Source organism: Artemia franciscana, chromosome 12, assembly GCF_032884065.1.
Source record: "Artemia franciscana chromosome 12, ASM3288406v1, whole genome shotgun sequence".
Taxonomy (NCBI): domain Eukaryota; kingdom Metazoa; phylum Arthropoda; class Branchiopoda; order Anostraca; family Artemiidae; genus Artemia; species Artemia franciscana.
This window is the reverse complement of record NC_088874.1, coordinates 35,041,523-35,064,212: the sequence shown is the minus strand read 5'-3', so window position 1 is coordinate 35,064,212 and position 22,690 is coordinate 35,041,523. Positions and strand designations below refer to the sequence as shown.

Sequence of the window (22,690 nt, the reverse complement as noted above, 5' to 3'; positions counted from 1 at the left end):
TGTATTCTAACTCAAAAACTGGTTAGGAGAAATATTAGGAAAATCACTCGTTCATAAATGAAATAAGGAAGCCTTTTGAAAGGAATTATCCTGTGTTGGGGTTTGCATAAAGTCGAAAAGTGATGTTGGGAGTAAAAAAAAAATGTGTACCCCAACTTGAAAAAAGGCGTTAGGAGGAATATTAAGAAAAGAACTTGTTTTAAAATGATATAATAAAGCCTTTTGAAAAGTATTGCTGGGTGTTAGGGTATGCATAAAGTCAAAAAGTAATACGGGGGGTTAAAAAAAGACGTGTACCCATCTTGAAATAATAGGATTAGGAGTAAAAGTAAGAAAAGAACTTGTTCCGAAATAATATAATAAGGCCTTTTGAAAAGTATTGCTCTATGTTGAGGTATGTATGAAGCCGAAAGTAATGTTAGTAGTGAAAAAATGTTTGGAGTGAAAAAAGGTGTGTACTCCAACTTGAAAAAACGATTTTAGGAAGAATATCAAGAAAAGAACTTGTTCCGAAATGATTCTTTCTTTAGGAAAGTTCAGTTCCTTATATGTCTCCTAAACCCGTTCTTTTTAGTTGGAATACACACCTTTTTTCACTACTAACATTACTTTCGGCTTCATACATACCCCAACATAGAGCAATACTTTTCGAAAGGCTTTATTATATTATTTCGGAACAAGTTCTTTTCTTACTTTTCCTCCTAATCCCATTATTTCAAGATGGGTATTACTTTTTGACTTTATGCATACCCTAACACCAAGCAATACTTTTCAAAAGGCTTTATTATATCATTTCAAAACAAGTTCTTTTCTTAATATTCCTCCTAACGCCTTTTTTCAAGTTGGGGTACACATTTTTTTTTACTCCCAACATTACTTTTCGACTTTATGCAAACCCCAACACAGGGTAATTCCTTTCAAAAGGCTTATTTATGAACGAGTGATTTTCCTAATATTTCTCCTAACCAGTTTTTAAGTTAGAATACTCACCTTTTTTCACACTTAACATTACTTTTTGGCTTTAAGCATACCCCAACACAGAGCAATACTTTTCAAAGGGCTTTATAAATTCGTTCCAGAACAAGTGCTTTTCTTAATATTCTTCCTAAAACCTTTTTCAAGTTTGAGTACACATCTATTTTCACTCCAAACGTTTCTTTTCGACATTATGCATACTTTAAAACCAAGCGATATTTTTCAATAGGCTTTATTATATCATTTCAGAACAAGTTCTTTTCTTAATATTCCTCCTAACCTATTTTTTTTTCAAATTAGAGTACACATCTTTTTTCACCCCCCAACATTACCTTATGCGAAGTTCTTTTCTTAATGTTCCTCCTAATCCCATTATTTCAAGTTGGAGTATTAATCTTTTTTCACCCCCCAACATTACTTTATGCAAAGTTATTTTCTTAATATTCCTCCTAATCCCATAATTTCAAGTTGGAGTACTAATCTTTTTTCACTCCCAAAGATTCCTTTTCAACTTTTTGCATACCCTAACACAGAGCAATACCTTTCAAAAGGCTATGTTATATTATTTCGGAACAAGTTCTTTTCTTAATATTCCTCCTAATCCCATAATTTTCAGGTTGACGTACCATTTTTTTTCACTCCAAACATTATTTTTTGACTTTATGCATACCCCAACACCGAGCAATACTTTTCAGAAGGCTTTGTTATATCATTTCAGAACAATTTTTTTCTTAATATTCCTCTTAAGACCGTTTCTTCAAGTTGGAGCACACATCTTTTCTTTGAAAGCCAACGTTACATTTCGACTTTATGCATACACTAACCCCAAGCAGTACTTTTCAAATAGTTATGTATATTGATTTTGCTTTACACCTTCAGTAAACCTAGGTTAAGGATACAAGCATGCATTTCCCTATACAAATTGCTCAGGATCTTCAATATATACTAGACAACACGGCCGCCAGGGGACTTGAGGAGCTAGTGTCAATATAACAGGTGCTTTTTATAGATTTCTTGTCCCTAGGAGCATTTCTCAAACCCTTTGTCCCGAAAGTGCAATAGATGAATTGAAGAGAAGCAAGACTAGAGCCTCGAATCCTCTAGAGGCTGTGTTTTCCAGTATATGTTGAAGATCCCGATCTATTTGTTTAGAGGAATTCCTGCTTGTATCCTTAACCTAGGTTTATCTAAGGTGTAAGACTAAATTTATTATAAGATTATAGTACAAAACCTATTAAGAATATCTATAATGAGATATCGTAAAATTACATATGGGAGCTCTTACAGGACGTATTCGGATGTTTAAAATCTCTTCCCTAGAAGGATCCCTTTTGTTCTCTCTTGAAGGGGCACTTTTTCAATTCTCTTAGTTCATATTCCTTGTTACATCTTGCCTTTTACACATTTTTCTTTGGAGTTTCATCACTTTCTTCTCTAGTGTATTTTTAGATATCTCTTTAGAGAAATCCCTCTTTTCTTAACGTTTAATTTGATGTTTCTTTTTTTTCGACACGAAGCTCTTTTTGCGTGACCTTTCTTATGCCCTGTGAAAATTTCTCTTCATATCTTCTCCTCATTTCTTCCAGATTCTTCTCTTCTATTCTAGAGTCTACGATATCTGAATTTGTTGTACTAGCCTCTTAAGAATTGCTGAAATCCTGATAATGCCCTTTATATATAGAACAGTCGCAATAAAAAGATATTTCTAACTAAATATGTTCATCCATGTTAACGCGAAGCAGACTTTTTTTTAAACTGAATCAAAGTTTGTCTAGGGTTACATAGGAAATCCCCCAGGAAGGGCCTAATATATCAAAATTAGTGCTACAAATCCCCTAGCGGTGAAATTGTAAACCAAAATTCCTGGTGGGGATACCTTGACTAGCGATATGAATCGAAGCAACACAAACTTGTACATCTTTTAAAAGTCCCCAGTGGATCTATTCCTTCCTTTTTGAAAATTCTGGTAGAAGTTTGGACTCAGTCCAAAAACATCCGTATGAACTAATCCTTATGGGTGATTTTAACCTCAACCTGCTGGATCAAAATTCTGCTTCATCTGTTGATTTTTTGTCGATGATGCTTTCTTCTGGAACTCTACCTTCAGTTTGTATACCAATCCGAGTTACTGACACGCATGCGTCTCTTATTGATAATATTTTTTCGTCACTAGATGTCTTAGATAATTTGGTGCTGGTTAGTGATATTTCTGATCATTTTCCCGCTATTTCCCAATATAAGAATGATGATCAAGCGCAGCGTATAGCATCACCATCTACTCTCCCATTTTTCCGTTATGGTGATACTGAGCTAAGTCTACTTAATTCTCGTCTGGCTGATCTCCCATGGGACAGTTTGGTTTCTGATTCAGATTTTAACCGCTCTTTTGATTCCTTTTATGATTTAGTGAAAGAAGGAATCCTGGAAATTTGCAATCAGGGTCCAGCGCCCCATACTTCGAAAAGGATAGCACCACCGAATCCAAAGATGAGTTCAGGTCTTCATAAAAGCTGGAAAAGGAAAAATTATTTGTGGAAATTTTACAAAGCTTCATCATCTGTAGCAGATCACAAACGTCTCAAGACCTATAGGAGTATATTTAATTCTCTCTATCGGAAGGCAAAGTCTCAGTATTATCATAGGAAATTTTCTGAATGTGGGAAGGATGTTAGGAAGACATGGTATTTAATTAATTTAGTACTTAGACCTACTCCTCCTCTGCCTTCAGTTCTATCGATGCTTATACTCGATGGTAAAACCGTTCAAGGAGATGCACAATAAAAAGGGATTCAAAGATTCCTTCCTCATTTCTGCTCAAATCACTTCGGACATTATATGTAAGACGATCAGCAATATAAAGGACAAGGCCACCTCTCGCCATCTGTTTCCTATTCAGCCTCTCCATCCTATATCCCGGAATATCAAAAAGAAATGTTGGAAATGAAAATAGCTGTGTATTCCAACTTGAAAAAGGGGGTTAGGAGGAATATTAAGAGAAGAACTTGTTCTGGAATGATATAATAAAGCCTTTTGAAAAGTAATTGGTGTTAGGATATGCATAAAGTCGAAAATTGATGTTGGAAGTGAAAAAAGATTTGTTCTACAACTTGAAAAAAAGGGTTAGGAGGAATATTAAGAAAAGAACTTGTTCTGAAATGATATAATAAAGCCTTTTGAAAAGTATTGCTCTGTGCTAGGGTATGCATAAATTCGAAAAGTAATGTTGGGAGTGAAAAAAGATGTGTAATCCAACTTAAAAAAGGGGGTTAGGAGGAATAATAAGAAAATAACTTGTTCTGGAATGATAGGCTATAATAAAGCCTTTTGAAAATTATTGCTCTCTGTTGGGGTATGCTTAAAGCCGAAAAGTAATGTTGGGAGTGAAAAAAGGTGTGTATTCCAACTTAAAAAACGGGTTTTGATAAATATTAGGAAAATAAATTTTTCCGAAATAATATAATAAACCCTTTTGAAAAGTATTGCACTGTGTTGGGGCATGCATAAAGTCAAAAAGTAATGTCGGGAGTCAAAATAAGTGTGTAATCCAACTTAAAAACGGATTTAAGAGGAATATTAGGAAAACAACTTGTTCTGAAAAGATAAAATAAAGTCTTTTGAAAAGTAATGCTTGGTGTTAGGTTATGCGTAGTCAAAAAGTTATGATGGGAGTGAAAAAAGATGTATACTCCAACTTGAAATAACGGAACTAGAAGGAATATAGAGAAAAGAACTTGTTCCGAAATAACATAATGTAACCTTTTGAAAAGTATTTTTCTGTGTTGGGGTATGCATAAAGTCAAAACTAATGTTTGGAGTGAAAAAAGGTGTGTACTCCAACTTGAAAAAACCATTTTAGGAAGAATATCAAGAAAAGAACTTGTTCCGAAATGATTCTTTCTTTAGGAAAGTTCAGTTCCTTATATGTCTCCTAAACCCGTTCTTTTTAGTTGGAATACACACCTTTTTTCACTTTATGCAAACCCAAACACTGAAAAATACTTTTCAAAAGGTTACATTATGTTATTTCGGAACAAGTTCTTTTCTTACTTATCCTTCTAGTTCCATTATTTCAAGTTGGAGTACACATCTTTTTTCACCCATCATAACTTTTTGACTACGCATAACCTAACACCAAGCATTACTTTTCAAAAGACTTTATTTTATCTTTTCAGAACAAGTTGTTTTCCTAATATTCCTCTTAAATCCGTTTTTAAGTTGGATTACACACTTATTTTGACTCCCGACATTACTTTTTGACTTTATGCATGCCCCAACACAGTGCAATACTTTTCAAAAGGGTTTATTATATTATTTCGGAAAAAATTATTTTCCTAATATTTATCAAAACCCGTTTTTTAAGTTGGAATACACACCTTTTTTCACTCCCAACATTACTTTTTGGCTTTAAGCATACCCCAACAGAGAGCAATAATTTTCAAAAGGCTTTATTATAGCCTATCATTCCAGAAATAGTTCTTTTCTTATTATTCCTCCTAACCTCCTTTTTTAAGTTGCATTACACATCTTTTTTCACTCCCAACATTACTTTTCGAATTTATGCATACCCCAGCACAGAGCGATACTTTTCAAAAGGCTTTATTATATCATTTCAGAACAAGTTCTTTTCTTAATATTCCTCCTAACCCCTTTTTTCAAGTTGTAGAACAAATCTTTTTTCACTTCCAACATTAATTTTCGACTTTATGCATATCCTAACACCAATTACTTTTCAAAAGGCTTTATTATATCATTCCAGAACAAGTTCTTTTCTTAATATTCCTCCTAACCCCTTTTTTCAAGTTGGAATACACACCTATTTTCATTTCCAACATTTCTTTTTGACTTTATGCATATCCTAATACCATGCAGTACTTTTAAAAAGGCTTTATTTTATCATTTCAAAACAAGTTTTTTTTTCTTAGAAAGATTTTAGGAGCTTCCTGGGAGAGTAAAAATAGGAAGGTTTTGAGTAGGAGAGGATAGAGGAGGAGCATGGTTAGCTCTGTAGTCCCAGACGGCTTGGGGTTGCAGTAGGTTATAATTACCAGCAGTATTATTGAATTGTCTAGAGAATCTTTTTGTGTCGAGGGATTTTTCCACGAAGATGGAGCCAGATTCTCAGGCATTGTTTAAAAAACGATCAGAAATTAAGTTTTAAGTTAATTTTAAGTTTTAATGGTGTTCCCTACTTTCAGTTGAAAAATCATTACTTTTATTTAATTTTTATAAAGTTGAGGATGTAAGCAAGAACTTTATCTCCCTTTACATATATCCGGGTTCCAGCGGTAGCTAGCAGCCTAGTAGAGACAATCACGTCCAATAATAAGAGATATAATAACCTATATCTCCTAAAAATGGTCAGATAAAAACAAGAAGTACAATATTAGAACCAACTTATGCGAAACCCTTGTACAGAAAACTTACCGTCCCTTGGCTTGAATTAAATAAAAAAAACAAGTTTTTTTAACTGAAAGTAAGGAGCGACATTAAAACTTGAAACGACCAGAAATTACTTCGTGTATGAAAGAGGCGGCTTCCTCATCAGCGCCCCGCTCTTTACGCTAAAGTTTGACTCTTTCTCTCAGTTCTTCTTTTTAAAACAGTAAAAAACTTTAGCGTAAAGAGCGAGGCGTTGATGAGGAAGCAGCCTCTTTCATATACGAAGTAATTTCTGGTCGTTTTAAGTTTTAATGTCGCTCCTTACTTTCAGTTACAAAAACTTGTTTTTTTTATTTAATTTCTGGACGTTTTTGAATCAATGCATGGTTTGATTTTGGCTCTCTGCAGAGGAATAATTAAAACAAAATTTGTATTTTTTTTTTTTTGGCTAAATGGCTTTCTCATAATTTTGATCGAATGATTTTGAGAAAAAAAGAGCCGGGGAGGAAGCCTAGTTGCCCTCCAATTTTTTGGTTAATTATAAAGGCAACTAGAATTTTTAATTTTTTACGAATATTTTTATTAGTAAAAGATTTACGTAACTTATAAATTAGCTTACGTAAAGAACTTTTGTATTCTCATATTTTTATTACATATATGAGGGGGTTCGCCCCCTTGTCAGATCCTCGCTCTTTACACTAAAGCTTAAATTTTGTCCCAATTCATTAAGAATGACCCCAGAATCACAAAAGCCGTAGAATAAATAGTTGAAATTACTAAAAATACTTTATCGTAAAGAGCGAGGTATTAGGAGGAGGTGAGCCCCTCAAATGGGTAACAATTTATGTTTGTTTAAAGTTTTAATGCTGCTCCTTACTTCCAGCTGAAAGAACTTTTTCATATTTATTTTTTCATTGTTTTTTTTTTAAATAATGCTAGTAAATACTGCGCTCCCTTCATGGAGATTTTCTTCCCCCATGACAAACTATTGATGGAAAGTTCCCCCAGCATATCCCCCTCTTCTCAACCCCTGCCCCAACCAAAAAAATCCTCCTGAAAACGCCTGCACACTTCCCAATAACCATTACTATATGTAAGCACTGGTCAAAGTTTGTAACTTGTTGCCCCTCCCACGGGGACTGTGGGGGAGTAAGTCGTCCCCAAAGACATAGTTATAAGGTTTTTCAACTATGCTGAATAAAATGGCTATCTCAGAATTTTGATCTGTTGACTCTGGTAAAATAATTAGCGCGGGAGGGGGCCTAGGTGCCCTCCAATTTTTTGGTCACTTAAAAAGGGCACTAGAATTTTTCATTTCCGTTATAATGAGCACTCTTGCAACATTCTAGGACAACTGGGACGATACGATCACCCCTGGAAAAAAAAAAAAAAAAAAAAAAAAAAAAAAAAAAAACACGCATCCGTGATCTGCCTTCTGGCAAAAAATACAAAATTCCACATTTTTGTAGATAGGAGCTTGAAACTTCTACAGTATTGTTCTCTGATACGCTGAATCTGATGGTGTGATTTTCGTCAAGATTCTATGACTTCTAGGGGGCGTTTCCCCCTATTTTCTAAAATAACGCAAATTTTCTCAGGCTCGTAACTTTTGATGGGTAAGACTAAACTTGATGAAACTTATATATTTAAAATCAGCATTAAAATGTGATTCTTTTGATGTAGGTATTGGTATCAAAATTCCATTTTTTAGAGTTTTGGTTACTATTGAGCCGGGACGCTCCTTACTACAGTTCGTTACCACGAACTGTTTGACAACAAGGGAAATATAAATAATAAAAATGTAAATAATATAAATAATAAAATATAAATAATAATATAAATATAAATAATATATAATATAAATAATAAATATAGGAAATATAAATAATAATAATAAATAATAAAAATAATAAAAGGCTTGAAAATCAAGAAAAGTGTCTGCAAAAACAATATTCTGCATATATGGCATCTTTTCTTTTCTTTCTTTTTTTTCTTTTCCACGAATAGCGGGGCACTGGAACATCTTAGAGAGCTGTTTAGTGGCTCATTTTAAGGAAATTGATGGGGTTAAAAACGCTTTGTAATTAAAAAAATGATGTTTTAAATATTATCAATTTTTTACGACCTCTACGTGCTTTTGTAATAAAAAAAAATCAATATTTTTACAAAGAACTGTATTTTCATATACTAGATAATGAATGTCGTCATAATTTTATTAGAGCTATGATGCAAACAGAAAAACGTTATATTAAAACGTTAGCTCTGATGATTATAGTAAAGAATTTACTCTAGCCCGTAGCTAAAACAAGGATCGATATATTATATCATAAACAGGGACTATGTAAGTTTCATCGGATGCAGCTGAAACCTAATAAAGAACAAACCTGGGCATATAGTAACAGTAAGTTAAGATAATACGACCATCTTTTGGGAAGTTACTTCTCTGGGGTATAGTGCAATACTAAGTAATACTATAGTAGCAGTAATATTACTTTTTACTATCTCAACTCAGAAAAATCTATAGGCTTTTTACTGTCAGTAATTTCAGAGTAATGATATACCAGGTCTGTAAGCGAAAATTTGGGTAACGGTCTTGATTATGGGCTATTAACAAGGAAAAGTGAAAAAAAAACTTATATTTCATAATATATATATAATAGTTGTAACTGACATATTTTGCATGCAGTACTAGAATACTTTACCCCCCCTCAATAAAAAACCTCTCCCTTATGTGAAAATATACAGCCCGAATTATATAGTTCCCAAAAATTCTGCCAATATGCCTCTCTTGTTTCAACCCATGCACCCATAAATTGAATCAACTATGACGAAACAACTACCAGAAAACAAAGAAATAAGTTTTGAAGTTTATTTTTACAAAATAGTTGTCATAAAATTAGGCATTGTCAAAGCACTGAGAAATTACACTAGGAACAAAATTACCAAGGGTAATCTGTTAATTAAACTAATAAAACCCTAGGGGTATTACCATGTAAGCGTAGAAAAATAAAAATTATTAAAAAAATTTCAGTGAAAGCTGAAAAAATGATAAACGAAATGAAAATGCTCAACTGGTCTTCTAGCTACAGGGCAACTCTAAAACAGCCGTGTTATCCTTTATTTCCCAGTGATTACCTTATTTTACACAATTTTACCAATTTTATTTACTAGGATTCTGTTTTATTAGTGGAGGAAAGATACGGAAAAAAAATGGTCAAACCTCGGGGAAATTGCAACAGAATTTTTTTTTTACACCAAAATGTTCAGAAAAATCATTTTAATCACACAAAAAAATCCCCCCGAATCCCTTTTGCACAAGTATCCCAAATTTGCCCTTAAAGGGGAAAAATGAGGGGGAAAATCCCACTTTTGTGTTTATAAATATTTTTGAGTTTAAATAGTCGTTTTCTATCTAATCAAGTATGCCGACTCCAAATCTGAACTCAGATTTTCCTTTTTTCGTACCCTAATGCCCATTTCCACCCTTAAAGGGCAGGGGCGGGCAAAACTCGAAATTAAGAGGCTGTTGCATTATTTGGCCGTTTCCTTTGGAATCAATGGCGGTGAATTCAAAAATGAAGTTAAAAACTTGATGTTACGTGGTCAAGTACCTCATCGTACCTAAATCGGTTGTGAAAGTTGACCTACGTGAACTAGTTATTTTAATCATTTGTCGGTTGATTCACCATTTCCTATCAAGCTAGAAATGGCGCCTTAGAATATGAGTCTCGAACAGTCTAATTTCAAACTAGCATTCCAGACTCCCCCTCCAGTTTGCGGTTTCCATTCCTTAGTGTCATTCTTTAGGTGATCTAATCAGTGGAGCCATCTACCATAGTACTTTCTAGATGATTGGCGTGTTCAAGGCTATATACAAGGTTTGTGCCATTTTATTTACTTCCGCAAAGAAAAGACAAAATAACAAACTGGGATCCGCGAGCGTTGATTAGAAGTATTTAGTGAGATAGTGTTTAAGATTATGCTTCTGATTTTGGAAAAGATCGGATATTAATTTCTGCTTTTCAACTTCATTTGTGCAATGCCATCTACTGTGTATCGTTCAAGCTGAATTTGTTCTTCTAGGTGGCGATGGTTTGAATTCCGATTGAATTGTGCCTGGATTTACTGAACAAACAAGTTGTATGAAATAATCAGTCTCTTTTTCTTCTAGAACCGTCAATGAAGACAACATGGTCTGTCCAATATGCCAAAGCAGCATCAAACCTGGTGAAAACACTGCCATATTATCCGAGAAAGGAGCCGATGCCGTGAATAACGCAAGCAAAGGAAGAGGTACAAGCATAGCTGTGAAGACTGGAAATGAAGTCCACACCGCGTGTCGTCGTAACTTCTGAGACAGACGTCGGATCGACAGAGAAAAGAACGCTCAAAGGAAACTTGAGCAGAAAGAACCAGTTGCAGCCCCCCCCCCCCCGCTACCAGATCTTCAGCTCCACGCTTTGATTTTTCGAAGAACTGCCTATTCTGTGGTCAAGCAGTGAAATTATGCAAGATCACAAGTCGTGAATTCGCTGAAGCTTATACAGTACGAACTTATAGCTTCGACTACTCGATTAGTGAAATGTGTAAGAGCAGGAACAATCAGTGGGCCATGACAGTGCTTGGTCGAATAAATTCGAAGACTTCTGACCTTCATGCAGAGGATGCCGTTTATCATCAAATATGCTCAGTGAACTTCAGAACAGGAAAAGAGATTCCACAAAAATTCTGTGGTCAAGAAGAAGTTAGTGACATGTCTCCATCAAAGAAACGGAAGGGAAGACCGTGTGATAGTGAAAGGAAAGCCGCTCTCGAAGAGGCGCTTCGGTGCTATGTCAACAGTGAAGAACCTGTACCTACGATATCATGATATCCTTCCAAACATCAAATTTCATTAGGATCTGATCAACTGTTCGTAAGCTAAAAATACTTCATTTTTTTCTATTTTCTCCGAATTAACCGCGCCCCCCCCCCAGATGGTCAAATCGGGAAAACGACTATTTCTAATTTAATCTGGTCCGGTCCCTGATACGCCTGCCAAACTTCATTATCCTACCTTACCTGGAAGTGCCTAAAGTAGCAAAACCAGGACCAACAGACAGACAGACCGACAGAATTTGTGATTGCTATATGTCACTTGGTTAATACCAAGTGCCATAAAAATGGTGGCGTCAGAAAAATTATGGCACTGTGCACCATGATTATACCAACTCATTTTTTAACCAGTATAAATAAAAATATTGCCCCCAATTTAATCTTAACTTAGGCGGCATTTTTTCACTAATTTGCAGATAATCATACATCAATTTAGACAATTAAGCACATGCTAATCAGAACATTAGTTTGAACAATTTTGTTGTTGAAAGTTTTTCTTAAATAAAAATATATAGGTTTCATAGTTTGTTTAATCCTTTTTTTACATAAAAGTAGCAGAAATCATTGGAGAATGAAAATATGGAATAGACTAGCTTCTCCAATTTAATGTAGGAAAGTGCTGTGTATTACACCTTGGACCCAATAACCCAATGGCACACTACACGATCTACAACCCCACACCCAAAGTAAGAGAGCAACTAGAGAACAGAGCAGAAGAAAGGGATCTTGGTGTAATTATTGATGATAAACTTAAATTTCACAGTCATGTCCAGCATGTTGTTTCCCGTGCAAGCTCCAGTCTTGGACTACTAAAACGAACCATCAACAGCAGACAGGCATCTATATTTATAAAACTATATAAGGCTCTCGTCAGACCCCATCTCGATTTTGGCATGTGTTTTGCTAGTCCTTCTTATCAACAAGATGTGAGGCTCATTGAAAATGTACAGAGACATTAGATTAGATTAGATTAATTTATTTCAAAAACATGTATACAAAACATTTTGCTGCACCTGCTAAGAAAGCCCCTTTGGGCTTGTTGGCAGCAGGTGGCAGTCATCTCTACTCTACATATTACTACATACAAAGATTCTACTTATGACACTCACGCATTATTACTATACTTTTGCATCATTACCATACTATTCTTTTGCAAGGAAGAATCTCTTAACAACAGCTTTGAAGGAAGCCAAATGACTCGAATTTCTTATTTCAATTGGAATAATATCCCATACAGAGGGGGCAAAATTTCTAATCACGAAAGAAGCTCTAGCCGTATTTCTAAATGGGTGTACCAGATTTGATGCCCCTCGTGTATTGTGGCTATGAAGATCACAATTAATGGAGAAAAAATTTTCGAAAAAGAGGGAAGTATATTATTAATAAATTTATATGTGAAAATACTAACTTGGTAGTCTCTTGTTTTTGAAATATCAAAAAGTTGATTCTTAGTATAAAGTTCATTAATATTATGAGTAAATAAAGTTTTAGGTGATAAAAGTTTAACGGCTTTATTTTGGATTTTTTTATAACATGATACAAAATTACTAGCCCATAAAGAGTAACCATAGCAAATATACGGGTAAAAAATAGCAAAATAAAGTAACCGAAGAATTTTATAGGATACTAGGTTTTTAACTCGGCGAAGCACACCCAGAGATCTGGACAACTTTGAAGCTATAATATTTGAATGTGTTTTCCATGATAGATTTTCATCAATCATAAAACCTAAATACTTTGTTACCTTTACTCTTTTTATTTGATTTCCGTTTATTATTAATTCTAAATTAGTTTCAATACTAGATATCCGAGAAAATAGAATGTAGTTAGTTTTATTATAATTTAATGTCAAAAGATTGAAATTTGCCCACTCAATAAACTCGGTCATTGCCTTTATCATTTTATCAAAAAGTAGATCAACTGATGGAGCAGCTACAAGTAAAAGAGTATCGTCTGCAAAAAAGATTATACCAGCCTCTGACAAATAATACTTAATCCGATCAATAAATATTAAAAATAAAAGAGGACCTAGTATAGAGCCCTGGGGTACTTCGCAAGTTATCGTACTAGCTTCAGAAGTAAAACACCCATTCACCACAACCTGCTTTCAGTCACTTAAATAAGATTCAAACCAAGACAAACTCTTTCCGGTAACACCGATTTTTTCCAGCTCAAGTAATAACTGTTTATGGTCAATCGTATCAAAAGCCTTTTTCAAATCCAGGAATAAGGCACTCTGGTTTACCAACGCTTGCGCAGCGATATGATGCTTACTTACAAGTTGCAGAACGAAAAGTCAGCAATCTTTGGCGGCAATCTCAGTACCAGCCGGAACGACACAAGAGGACACTCTAAGAAGCTACCAAAGTCAAGCTCCCAATCTGAAACTTGCCAAACATTCTTTTCGAGAAGAGTCCTAAACCAATGGAATCAACTGAAAGATTCAACTGTCAGTGCTCCCTCCATCCAGTCCTTCAAAAACCAACTTGACAAAGAGTGGGAGAAGAAGCAGTGGAGGTTCGACTGGTAGTCATCAACTCAAGAGCACTACAGGTCTGGAAGACCTTAAAGCTCTCAGATGGATTAAGGTGAATATATGTTCTTTTTTTTAAGCTAAATCATCACAAATAAGCACCATTTAGCTGAACCACTAATAATACCAATTACCTTTTTTAACAGCAGTAATACCAAAGAGCTTGGATGTTTCCATGTTTCCTGAACTCAGTCAAATACAGTCACCTTCTCTTGACTACTCTAGGCGATTAGAAATTTCTAGAATATAAATAATTGATTATTTACAATATCATATTTTCAAAAGAAAAGTGCAGTTCATCTGCTTTATTAAGAGTATAACTAGTATCTTGAGTACTTTGATACTTTAGAATAAAGAGATCAAGGGTTTGGGGAAATCAGGCTTTTTGTAGATCCAACTTCAATAAGGGAGCAATAGGAAAGGAATGACCAAAGCAGAGGTGTTAGATACAGTTTCAAACATTTTGCTTTTTTTATTCACTTTTATAATTTCTCTTTTTCAATGACCCCATCTTAACATTAAAGTTTAGAAAAACTGTCTTAAAAAAAGGATAAAGATCCAGCTGAGCCATTGCTGGCACATGGGCATTGAGTCTAAGTTTCAGTTGCTGGGTGTTTTTTTACAGGGACAAGTAGCAAGCTTGTCACCAAGCCTTGCTGCAGTGGGGATTGACCCTGGGTGCTCTGTATTATCTGATGCTCTTCTACAAGAAGAGTATCAATGCACTGTGCTACAACAGGTTTGAAAAAGTGTTTATAAGATGTTTCTTTTTAAATTACCTTATGTTAACAACAACAATTCTATTGTTTTAAACAAGAATGCCAAAAAGTGGAGTGCTTCCTTACACCCTCCTTGTCTTAGGCAAAGAGCATGCAGGTTATGCTCTTTCAATGATTAGAACCTGAAGGAATATTTCCAGAGAAATGAACATACAAGATAAGAATTATATTTGTTATTAGGTATAAATATCCTTGCCTAATACAGGGTTGAATATTATTCATAGCTTCTACAACCTGATTTTCTGGAGCTTCTAGAATATTATTCTTGGCTTCTAGAACTTGATTTAGCCTATTTCTTATACATTTACTGTTTAAACATATCATTTTACTTTTTTGTGTTTCAATGGCAGCAGGGAACTCTCTCTATGAATATTTTTGTGATTTTCTATCTTCTTCTAGCAGTGAATGGTTTGGCATTAAATAAAAATAATGCATCAGTGGGAATCAAGGGAAAGAGACTAAAAACTAAAATTAAGGTACTAAATTGTTGTTGTTTTTTAAATACAATAGTCATAGACCAGTCAAGGTGGCAAATTTCAAAGACTTAAAAATCAGAAAAGAGTAGACATAGTAGCTTGGGAATACCTTCCTAGAGTATATGTATGACCTTGTATTAACTACAAAAACATTCACTTCTCTAGGTCCACTACATTTCAAGATAGCAAGATACACTCTAAACTAGATTTTTTTTTAATTTTTTTTAAACTAGAACTAGAAAATAACTACAATTAGTTATTTGTCTATGAAGGGACTAACCTAGGTCTCTGTAGCCTAGTTATAACACTCATTTCCTTTGTGTTTCCTTTCTGCTTTGCCAAGACTGCTGGCATTATGGGAAGGCTTAAACCTTCTTTATTTAAGTTTTTGACTGAGTTATTCAGGCTAGAGACAACATTTTGGAGCTAACTTAGAAGGCAGTTTGCAAATAGATGCTATAGCCTGAGCTAGATCAGAGATCTGCTTTGCAACACCTTCAATCATGGTCATATACTTCATGTTGAATTCCTCTACTGAAGGTTCATTAGGAGTCAGTGGAGGGAAAGAGTATGTATGCACCATGGGGACATGTTCTGTATGAGTTGCAAGTCCTTTCTTCAATACCTCAGCAGCAGTTTTCTTGGGGAAATTATTGGTGAATGAGTAAGTATCAATAGCTTTCTTTTCCAAGAATATTGGACACTCCTTGGAGTTAGCAGCATGCTTTCCATTACAATTTGGGCACTTAAGTACCTGCTCTTCCTTTACTATCTTTGGTTGGGAACATGTGAGTTGGGGCTGGAGTTAGAACCAAACACCAACTTTACCTTACAACCATTTACTGCTATATCTAACACAGGAAATTTAGCTACAGCTGCTGATTAGTTCATGGCTATTATGATAATAGAGCCATCTGGTCAAAGTCTTTTAGCATTGAGCTATAATGGAAGTGTTCAAACAGGTTTTCACTCATCTTTTTGGAGGTGATCAAACAGTTTTTTCTAATAACTGTTCTGGTCCAGTCATGACAAATAAAATACCCATAGGTTAAAAATAAACAACAAAGTCAAACAAATAATACAAATATAAGAAGAGAGGGGACCCTCAGTCAATGCTAGGCAAGCCCATCTAAAGCATGCAAAATAAATCTGAAGCAGGCACTGTACTAAGTGACCAAACAGGGTAGAAATAGGTTGAAAAGCACTCTCAAGCAAGCACAGTCAAAATAAGCTAAAATTGAACTGCACACCAAGCATACAGGTGTCATGGACCCCAAGGGGAAAGCCCCTGGTAATTTAATCAACAAATTGTGCCACAGAGCTAAACCAACTAGGATCACAGCAATATTAAATATATTTAGAATATTTGAAATTCAATTCATCTTTTCTTCCACAGAAGCAGAGTGGGAGCCCTGCATTTCAGTTTTCATCTAACATCTAACATGTGAGCATCTTAGTCGTTACCCAGTGAGCCAAGTTTATTGGAAGTAAACATTCAAGTGGCTTAGCAAGAAGCTATGTTTTTGGATTTTGAAGTTAAACATCATTACAACATTAAAAACTCGGATTTGTACCAAACAAAGCTAAAAAAATGTACTAGACACAAAAATCTTAATGTTTTGTGCTTTCCACAACACAAGCATCTTCCTTCAAACAGTATTCTCTGAAAAACATAAAATCTCTCCCTTTCTCTATTTCCTCCTCTTTTCCTTTTTATCATTGTTATTATTAATTCCCTTTACAATCAAGGAATATCTGAAATGAAAAAGTTGTTGTCAATGTAACAAACTGTTCAATTTTTTTTCTATCATAAAAATTGTTGGATTGTCTCTGCAAACAAGAACACATAATCTAAAGCTAGGGCTGCAGCTAATGGAAGTTCCAGATTTTGGGCTTTCTGGATAGTAAAGCCAGTTCAAAAAAAAGCTCCCAGATGGTTTGTTCACTAATACTTTCCCACACTTTTCAGAACATCTAGGCCTATTAAATCAGAGAGGAAGTGATTAAAAGTAAAGCACAAGCTACAAGGAATGAACTGACTAGCTACAAGGAAAGAACTTCTAGGCCTGATATTTAATCAGAGAGGAAGTGATTAAAAGTAAAGCACAAGCTACAAGGAATGATAGCTGTAAGCCAATGAGAAAATTAACATAGAAGGAGGGATACCTTATTTAAGATCAAACACTTGAAATTATTAGTTTATTGACTTACCTAGAAGGACCTCTTTTTGGAAATACCAATTATACTATTTTGATGTGGGTCTATATATCTTTTCAGTGTTTCAGTTTTTTGGTATATTAACAAAAAGCTGATAATATTCTGATTCTAGAAATGCAGCTTTGATTGATTGATATTCATTTTATATTAGTCTTAAATATCAAGTAATTTTTTTTCTTTCAGTAAAATTCTAGTTCAGCTACTTTTTGCTACATTGGAAAGCAGTAAGGTTAAGAAAAATGAAACTTTCAGGTATGGGTCTAAAGACTAAAGTATATTTCAGGAAGGTATTTTCAAGTACCTCCCCCCTTCTCCCTCTAGAGGGTAGTGACCTTTGATGACTTTTATAAATCTTTATGTTATAAAAGTGAAACCTCACAAAAGTACCTTTTATTTAAATAAAGTAGCTTACAAGAAAACTGTTTCCAGCTTTACAACTTTGTTTAATCTCAATTTATAAGGTTCAAAATACATCAGTAAAATTCTAGTTAATTGACTTCTTGCTATCTCAGAAAGGGTTTAGATTAGGAAAATGAAACTTTTAGGGATGAATCTACAGACTAGAGTATGTCCTGGGAAGGTATTTTGAAGCAACTACCTCCACTCCTTCTCCCTCTAGAAGGCCCTGACCTTTGATGACCTTTAAAAATATTTGTGTTATAAAAGTGAAACCTTGCAAAATAGATCTTCTACTTAATTGAAGTACACAAAAATTGTTTTCAGCTTCACAACTTTGCTCAATTCCATTTTATAAGGTTTTAAAGATATGCAAATATATTTCCTAAATTTTGAAAAAAAAAACATTGAAATGGCACAAAATTCTACTCAAATAACAGAAATTGCATTTTCAGAACTAAAGGCAGAGAAAAAGGACTAGTAACTGAAAATTAAGGTAAAATATTGTTTTTTCAAAATTTCAATGGGTATAGACCTGTTATGTTGGCAAATTTCAGAGCCCTCTAGAGGGAGAAGGAGTGGAGATGGGTACTTTAAAATACCTTCCCGGGATACACTTTAGCCTGTAGACCCATTCCTGTAAGTTTCATTATCCTAATCTAAACCCTTTCCGAGATAGCAAGAAGTCAATGAACTAGAATTTTACCAATACATCTTCTAAATTTAGAGAGAAAAAAAACAATTGATATATACTGTATGAGCAGTGTTGCGCAAAGATATACAATAAAAAAGCACAAAATAAGCGGAAAACGCAAGTTTCAACATTTGGTGGCTTTTTCTTCTTGACATTGTTACAAAAAGCGACTTTTGATGATTTATGAATGTAGGAAACGGTTTTAACCATTACTTTTTTTGCAAATTATGAAAAATTCTGCCTAGAACCCAAGAGATCCAATGCTTGTTGATGAAGGTGATGTATCTACTTTTTAAGCATGTTCATCCCACAGGGGACCCTTAGTTCACACTACTGCGTCAATCCCGACACGATTTTTTGCCTGTCGGAAGAGACGTACGACAGAATCGGATGGAGTGTTCACACTGAAACGCAGACTTTTGCGTCGCTGCGACAAGCTCTATTCCATAGTTCCCACTGCTGCGTCAAATCGGACACGATTTTTCAAATCAGATTTTCAAACTGAAGCAATGAGAGCATTAAGCCAAATCCAGAAGAAGGCTATTGCAGCGTATCTTCTGAGTAAGCGAAGAAAGCAGGCAAGTTGTTGCTTTTAGGTTTACATAGGATGTATAGCTAAAGTTGGGTCACCAGTTTTTTGGAGAATCCTGTATGACAGGGATGACTGAAGCTGGAAAATAGAAATATTTCAGCTCTCGACAGTGGGGTCCACAAGTTTTTTTGAGTAACCACTCTCTTGACAGGCCATTATTCTAATGGTTGATGGCCTATTCTTAAAATCTGGGTGATCTCTCTATGGACTGATGACCTAGTTTGGAATGTGGGTGATCAGTCTATAGAGTGATTGCCTATTCTCTAAATCCTCTCTATGGACTGATGCCCCAGGTTGGGTTATCAGCTCACGGAGAGGTCACTTAGTCCAGGCCACCAGTTCTTAGAGAGGTCACCTTAGATTTGGACAATTGAAGGATGGGCTATCAGTCCCTGGAATTATTACCTATCAAAAAAGTGGTCATCGAGAAAGTTTTCCTTCCAAAATAAAATTATCCTAGACAGTAATTATTTAATCCTCTATGGATTTTCCCTGGGCAGACGAATCATCCAAAGAACCTGGTGCACAACTGTTGGTAGATGGATAAGTCAGTTTAACAAGCAAGAGAGAAAAAAAGTGCAGCTATGATCTTAATTCGCTAATATTACTTGCTGTATGCACTTAGTACTGTACTTGTAATTTTCATAGTTTCTTGTTAATCTTCTTCTCAGTTCTTTTTTACCTTAATTTTTGTAATTTTCTTGTTACTTTACCACTGCAATGGAATTCTATGAACCTGTTCTTTGTCTTTGTAATATGCCTTTACTGCATTTTGGATATACCTGTCAGCTTCTCTTTGATACTGTACAATAGCATCCTTATTCAGATCAGGTTGCATGTAGCTTTTTCTAAATGTTAGCAAGTCACTTATACCTTATGCTGTCTCTGCTAAAGCTGGGTCACCATTTTTTTTTGAGAATCTTGTATGACAGGGATGAATGAAGCTGGAAAATAGAAATATTTTTTCTAGACAGTGGGGTCCACAAGTTTTTCTGGGTAACCACTCATTTAACAGGTCATTATTTTAGGGATTGATGGCTCATTCTTGAAGTCTGGGTGATCTCTCTATAAAGTGTTGACCTAGTCTGGAATATGGGTGATCAGTCTATAGAGTGATGGCCTATTTTCTAAATCTGGGTAACATCTCTATGGACTGATGACCCTGTCTGGGTTATCAGTTCACAGTGAGGTCACCTAGAGCAGGCCATCAGCCCCTGGAATTATCACCTATCAAAAAAGTGGTCATCCAGAAAACCTTCTGGACCCCACTGGTTCTACAGACCTAAGAAAGTATTAACTTGATCAGTGACACCTCCCTGACCCTCTTATAGTTCAATAGAATAGGTAACAGGACTTACAGTTTTCTAGACAGAGATATTCAAAGGTTTTCCTTCCAAAATCAGATTCTCCTAGACAGTAATCATTTACTCCTCTATGGGATTTCCCTGGGCAGAAGAATCATCCAAAGAGCCTGGTGCACAACTGTTGCAAAATGGATGTGTTAGTTTAACAAGCATGAGAGAAAAAAAAAGTGCAGCTATGATCTCATTAATTTGCTAATATTACTTGCTCTATGTACTTAGTACTGTACTTGCAATTTTCAAAGTTTCTTTTTAATCTTCTTCTTAGTTCTTTATCTTAATTTTTGCAATTTTCTAGTTTCTTTACCACTCCAACGGTATACTATGAACCTGTTCCTGTAGGTTCTTGTTCTTTGTAATGTGCCTTTACTGCAATTGGGATATACTTGTAGGCTTCTCTTTGATACTCTACAATAGCATCTTTATTTAGATCAGGTTGCATGTAGTCTTGAAAGTAAGTTACTGCTTTACATCCCGGTATAAATAACTAAACAAAGCTGGGTACAGGCTACGCTAAATGTATGAAAGTCTCTTGAAAGTAAGTTACTGCTTTACATCCCGGTATAAATCACTAAACAAAGCTGGGTACAGGCTATGCTAAATGTATGAAAGTCTCTTAAGTCTTGAAAGTAAGTTACTGCTTTACACTAAACAAAGCTGGGTACAGGCTATGCTGCAAAAGGCTCATAATAACCTCATCTACAGAAAAACAGCTAAGAAAAATAATGGATTTAAAAAAAATTGTAGTTTGCCCTTTGCTATTTTGCAACAATTATAAGTGTTTCCTGTTTCACTATGCTTGTCAAGGGCTTGAAAATGTTCACTATCAAAGACCTATTCCAGCTTTCTTTTAATAGAGACCTATGTTTATATTCTTTGTTTCTTATAGGAGCAGCTATATGGAAGTGCAAAACAAGCTACACGGAGGTGGTGGGTCAGACCAGTCCTTAGAAAAAGAGAAACAGATGGTGCCTTCAGCAAATTGGTGCAGGATCTAGAAAAGGAAGATCCACAATGGTATTTCGAATACCTTAGAATGACTCCTACAAAATTCAAGGAACTCTTAGCAATTGTTAAAAGTAAGATTGAGAAGAAACATACCAATTGGAGGAGACCTATTTCAGCAGCTACGAGACTTGCACTGACGATCAGGCATCTTGCTACAGGAGAGTCAAAGAGGTCTTTGTCCTACCAGTATTTGATTGGCCGTTCGACAGTCACTCTTATAGTGGCAGAAACGACAGAGGCCATTTGGACTAGCATGAAAAGCCAATGTTTGAAGCCACCAACCCAATCCACGTTCCAGACAATCGCTGACAAGTTTATGAGGCGGTGGGACTTTCCAAATTGCATAGGAGCAATTGATGGAAAATATATCAGGTTGAGATGCCCAGAAAACAGTGGCTCTACGTATTTCTGCCACAAGAGATTCTTTAGTGTTGTACTGATGGCAGTTGTTGATGCTGACTATAAGTTTCAGTTTGTAGACGTTGGAGCAGAGGGTAGTGCTGGTGACTCAAGTATATTTGCCAGGTCATCGTTTGGGTGTGCCATTCTGAACGGAACAATTGAAACTCCTGAGCCTAAGCCCATCCCTAATGGGACCATCTTACCACATGTTTTCGTAGCTGACGAGGCATTCCCCTTGAAAATGAACATAATGAGACCATTTCCAGGTGGCTTGAGTGTAGCTGACAGGCAGAAAAGGGTCTACAATTACCGTTTGTCTCGAGCTCGCTTGGTTGTAGAAAACGCATTTGGAATCTTAGCTGCACGCTGGCGTATTTTTAACTCACCTATTAATTGCAAACTTGAAACAGTTGATTCAATAGTCAAAGCTTGCTGTTGCTTGCACAATTTCGTAATGAGCGAGAACTCGCAGTATTGTCCAATTAACTTCGTAGATGCCCAGAGTGGAAACAGGGAGATTATCCCTGGAGCCTGGAGAACCATGGTCTCTGATAACTGGCTTCAGCGGCAGCAACGTCAGGGAGCAAACAATTTCGCAGTTACTCCCATGACAATAAGGACGAAATTTCTGGAATACTTCAATTCAGGGCAGGGCGCCCTACCATGGCAGGAAGAGTACCTGTTTGGATAATATTCTCATGCTTAGTTTCTCCATTTTCAGTAGGCCTATTTATGTACATAGTTCTGTTCTTCGTTATATGCTAAGAGCATCATTTCTCCTCTTCCTTTCAGTGCATTCCTTCTTTTTTGTATAATACAAGTTGATCTGAAGCAGCAAAATATAAGCAAACAGCCGAGTCAAACTCTGGTTAATGGCGCAAAAATTTTGGTAGGTCAACCTTTTCAAGCTGCGCTTTTGCAGAAGCTATAGTTTTTGATATCACTCTAAAAGAACCTGCATTTTGTTCGTTCTAGAGTTAATATGGTATCTAATACAACATTT

General features: G+C 35.4%; 1 protein-coding gene and 1 pseudogene across 1 annotated transcript; one reads left to right on the top strand and one right to left on the bottom strand.

Moving 5' to 3' along the window:
• The window catches only part of LOC136034032 (zinc finger protein 436-like), a 27,281-nt pseudogene extending 9,516 nt beyond the window's left edge, over positions 1 to 17,765 (bottom strand).
• On the top strand, positions 15,521 to 22,690 carry LOC136033515 (uncharacterized). Its single transcript, XM_065714262.1, has 3 exons — positions 15,521 to 15,585; positions 18,638 to 18,902; positions 21,167 to 22,690. Exons 1-3 carry the CDS (start codon positions 15,521 to 15,523, stop codon positions 22,376 to 22,378), a joined length of 1,542 nt encoding a protein of 513 aa, XP_065570334.1. The 3' UTR covers positions 22,379 to 22,690.

Bases quoted from the DNA above. Each gene is read 5' to 3' on its own strand.
- LOC136033515 (XM_065714262.1), top strand. From the start codon at position 15,521: ATGGTCATATACTTCATGTTGAATTCCTCTACTGAAGGTTCATTAGGA. The intron at 15,586-18,637 runs GTATGTATGCAC...TTCATCCCACAG, and splicing joins GGAGTCAGTGGAGGGAAAGA to GGGACCCTTAGTTCACACTA. The intron at 18,903-21,166 runs GCAAGTTGTTGC...TGTTTCTTATAG, and splicing joins TGAGTAAGCGAAGAAAGCAG to GAGCAGCTATATGGAAGTGC.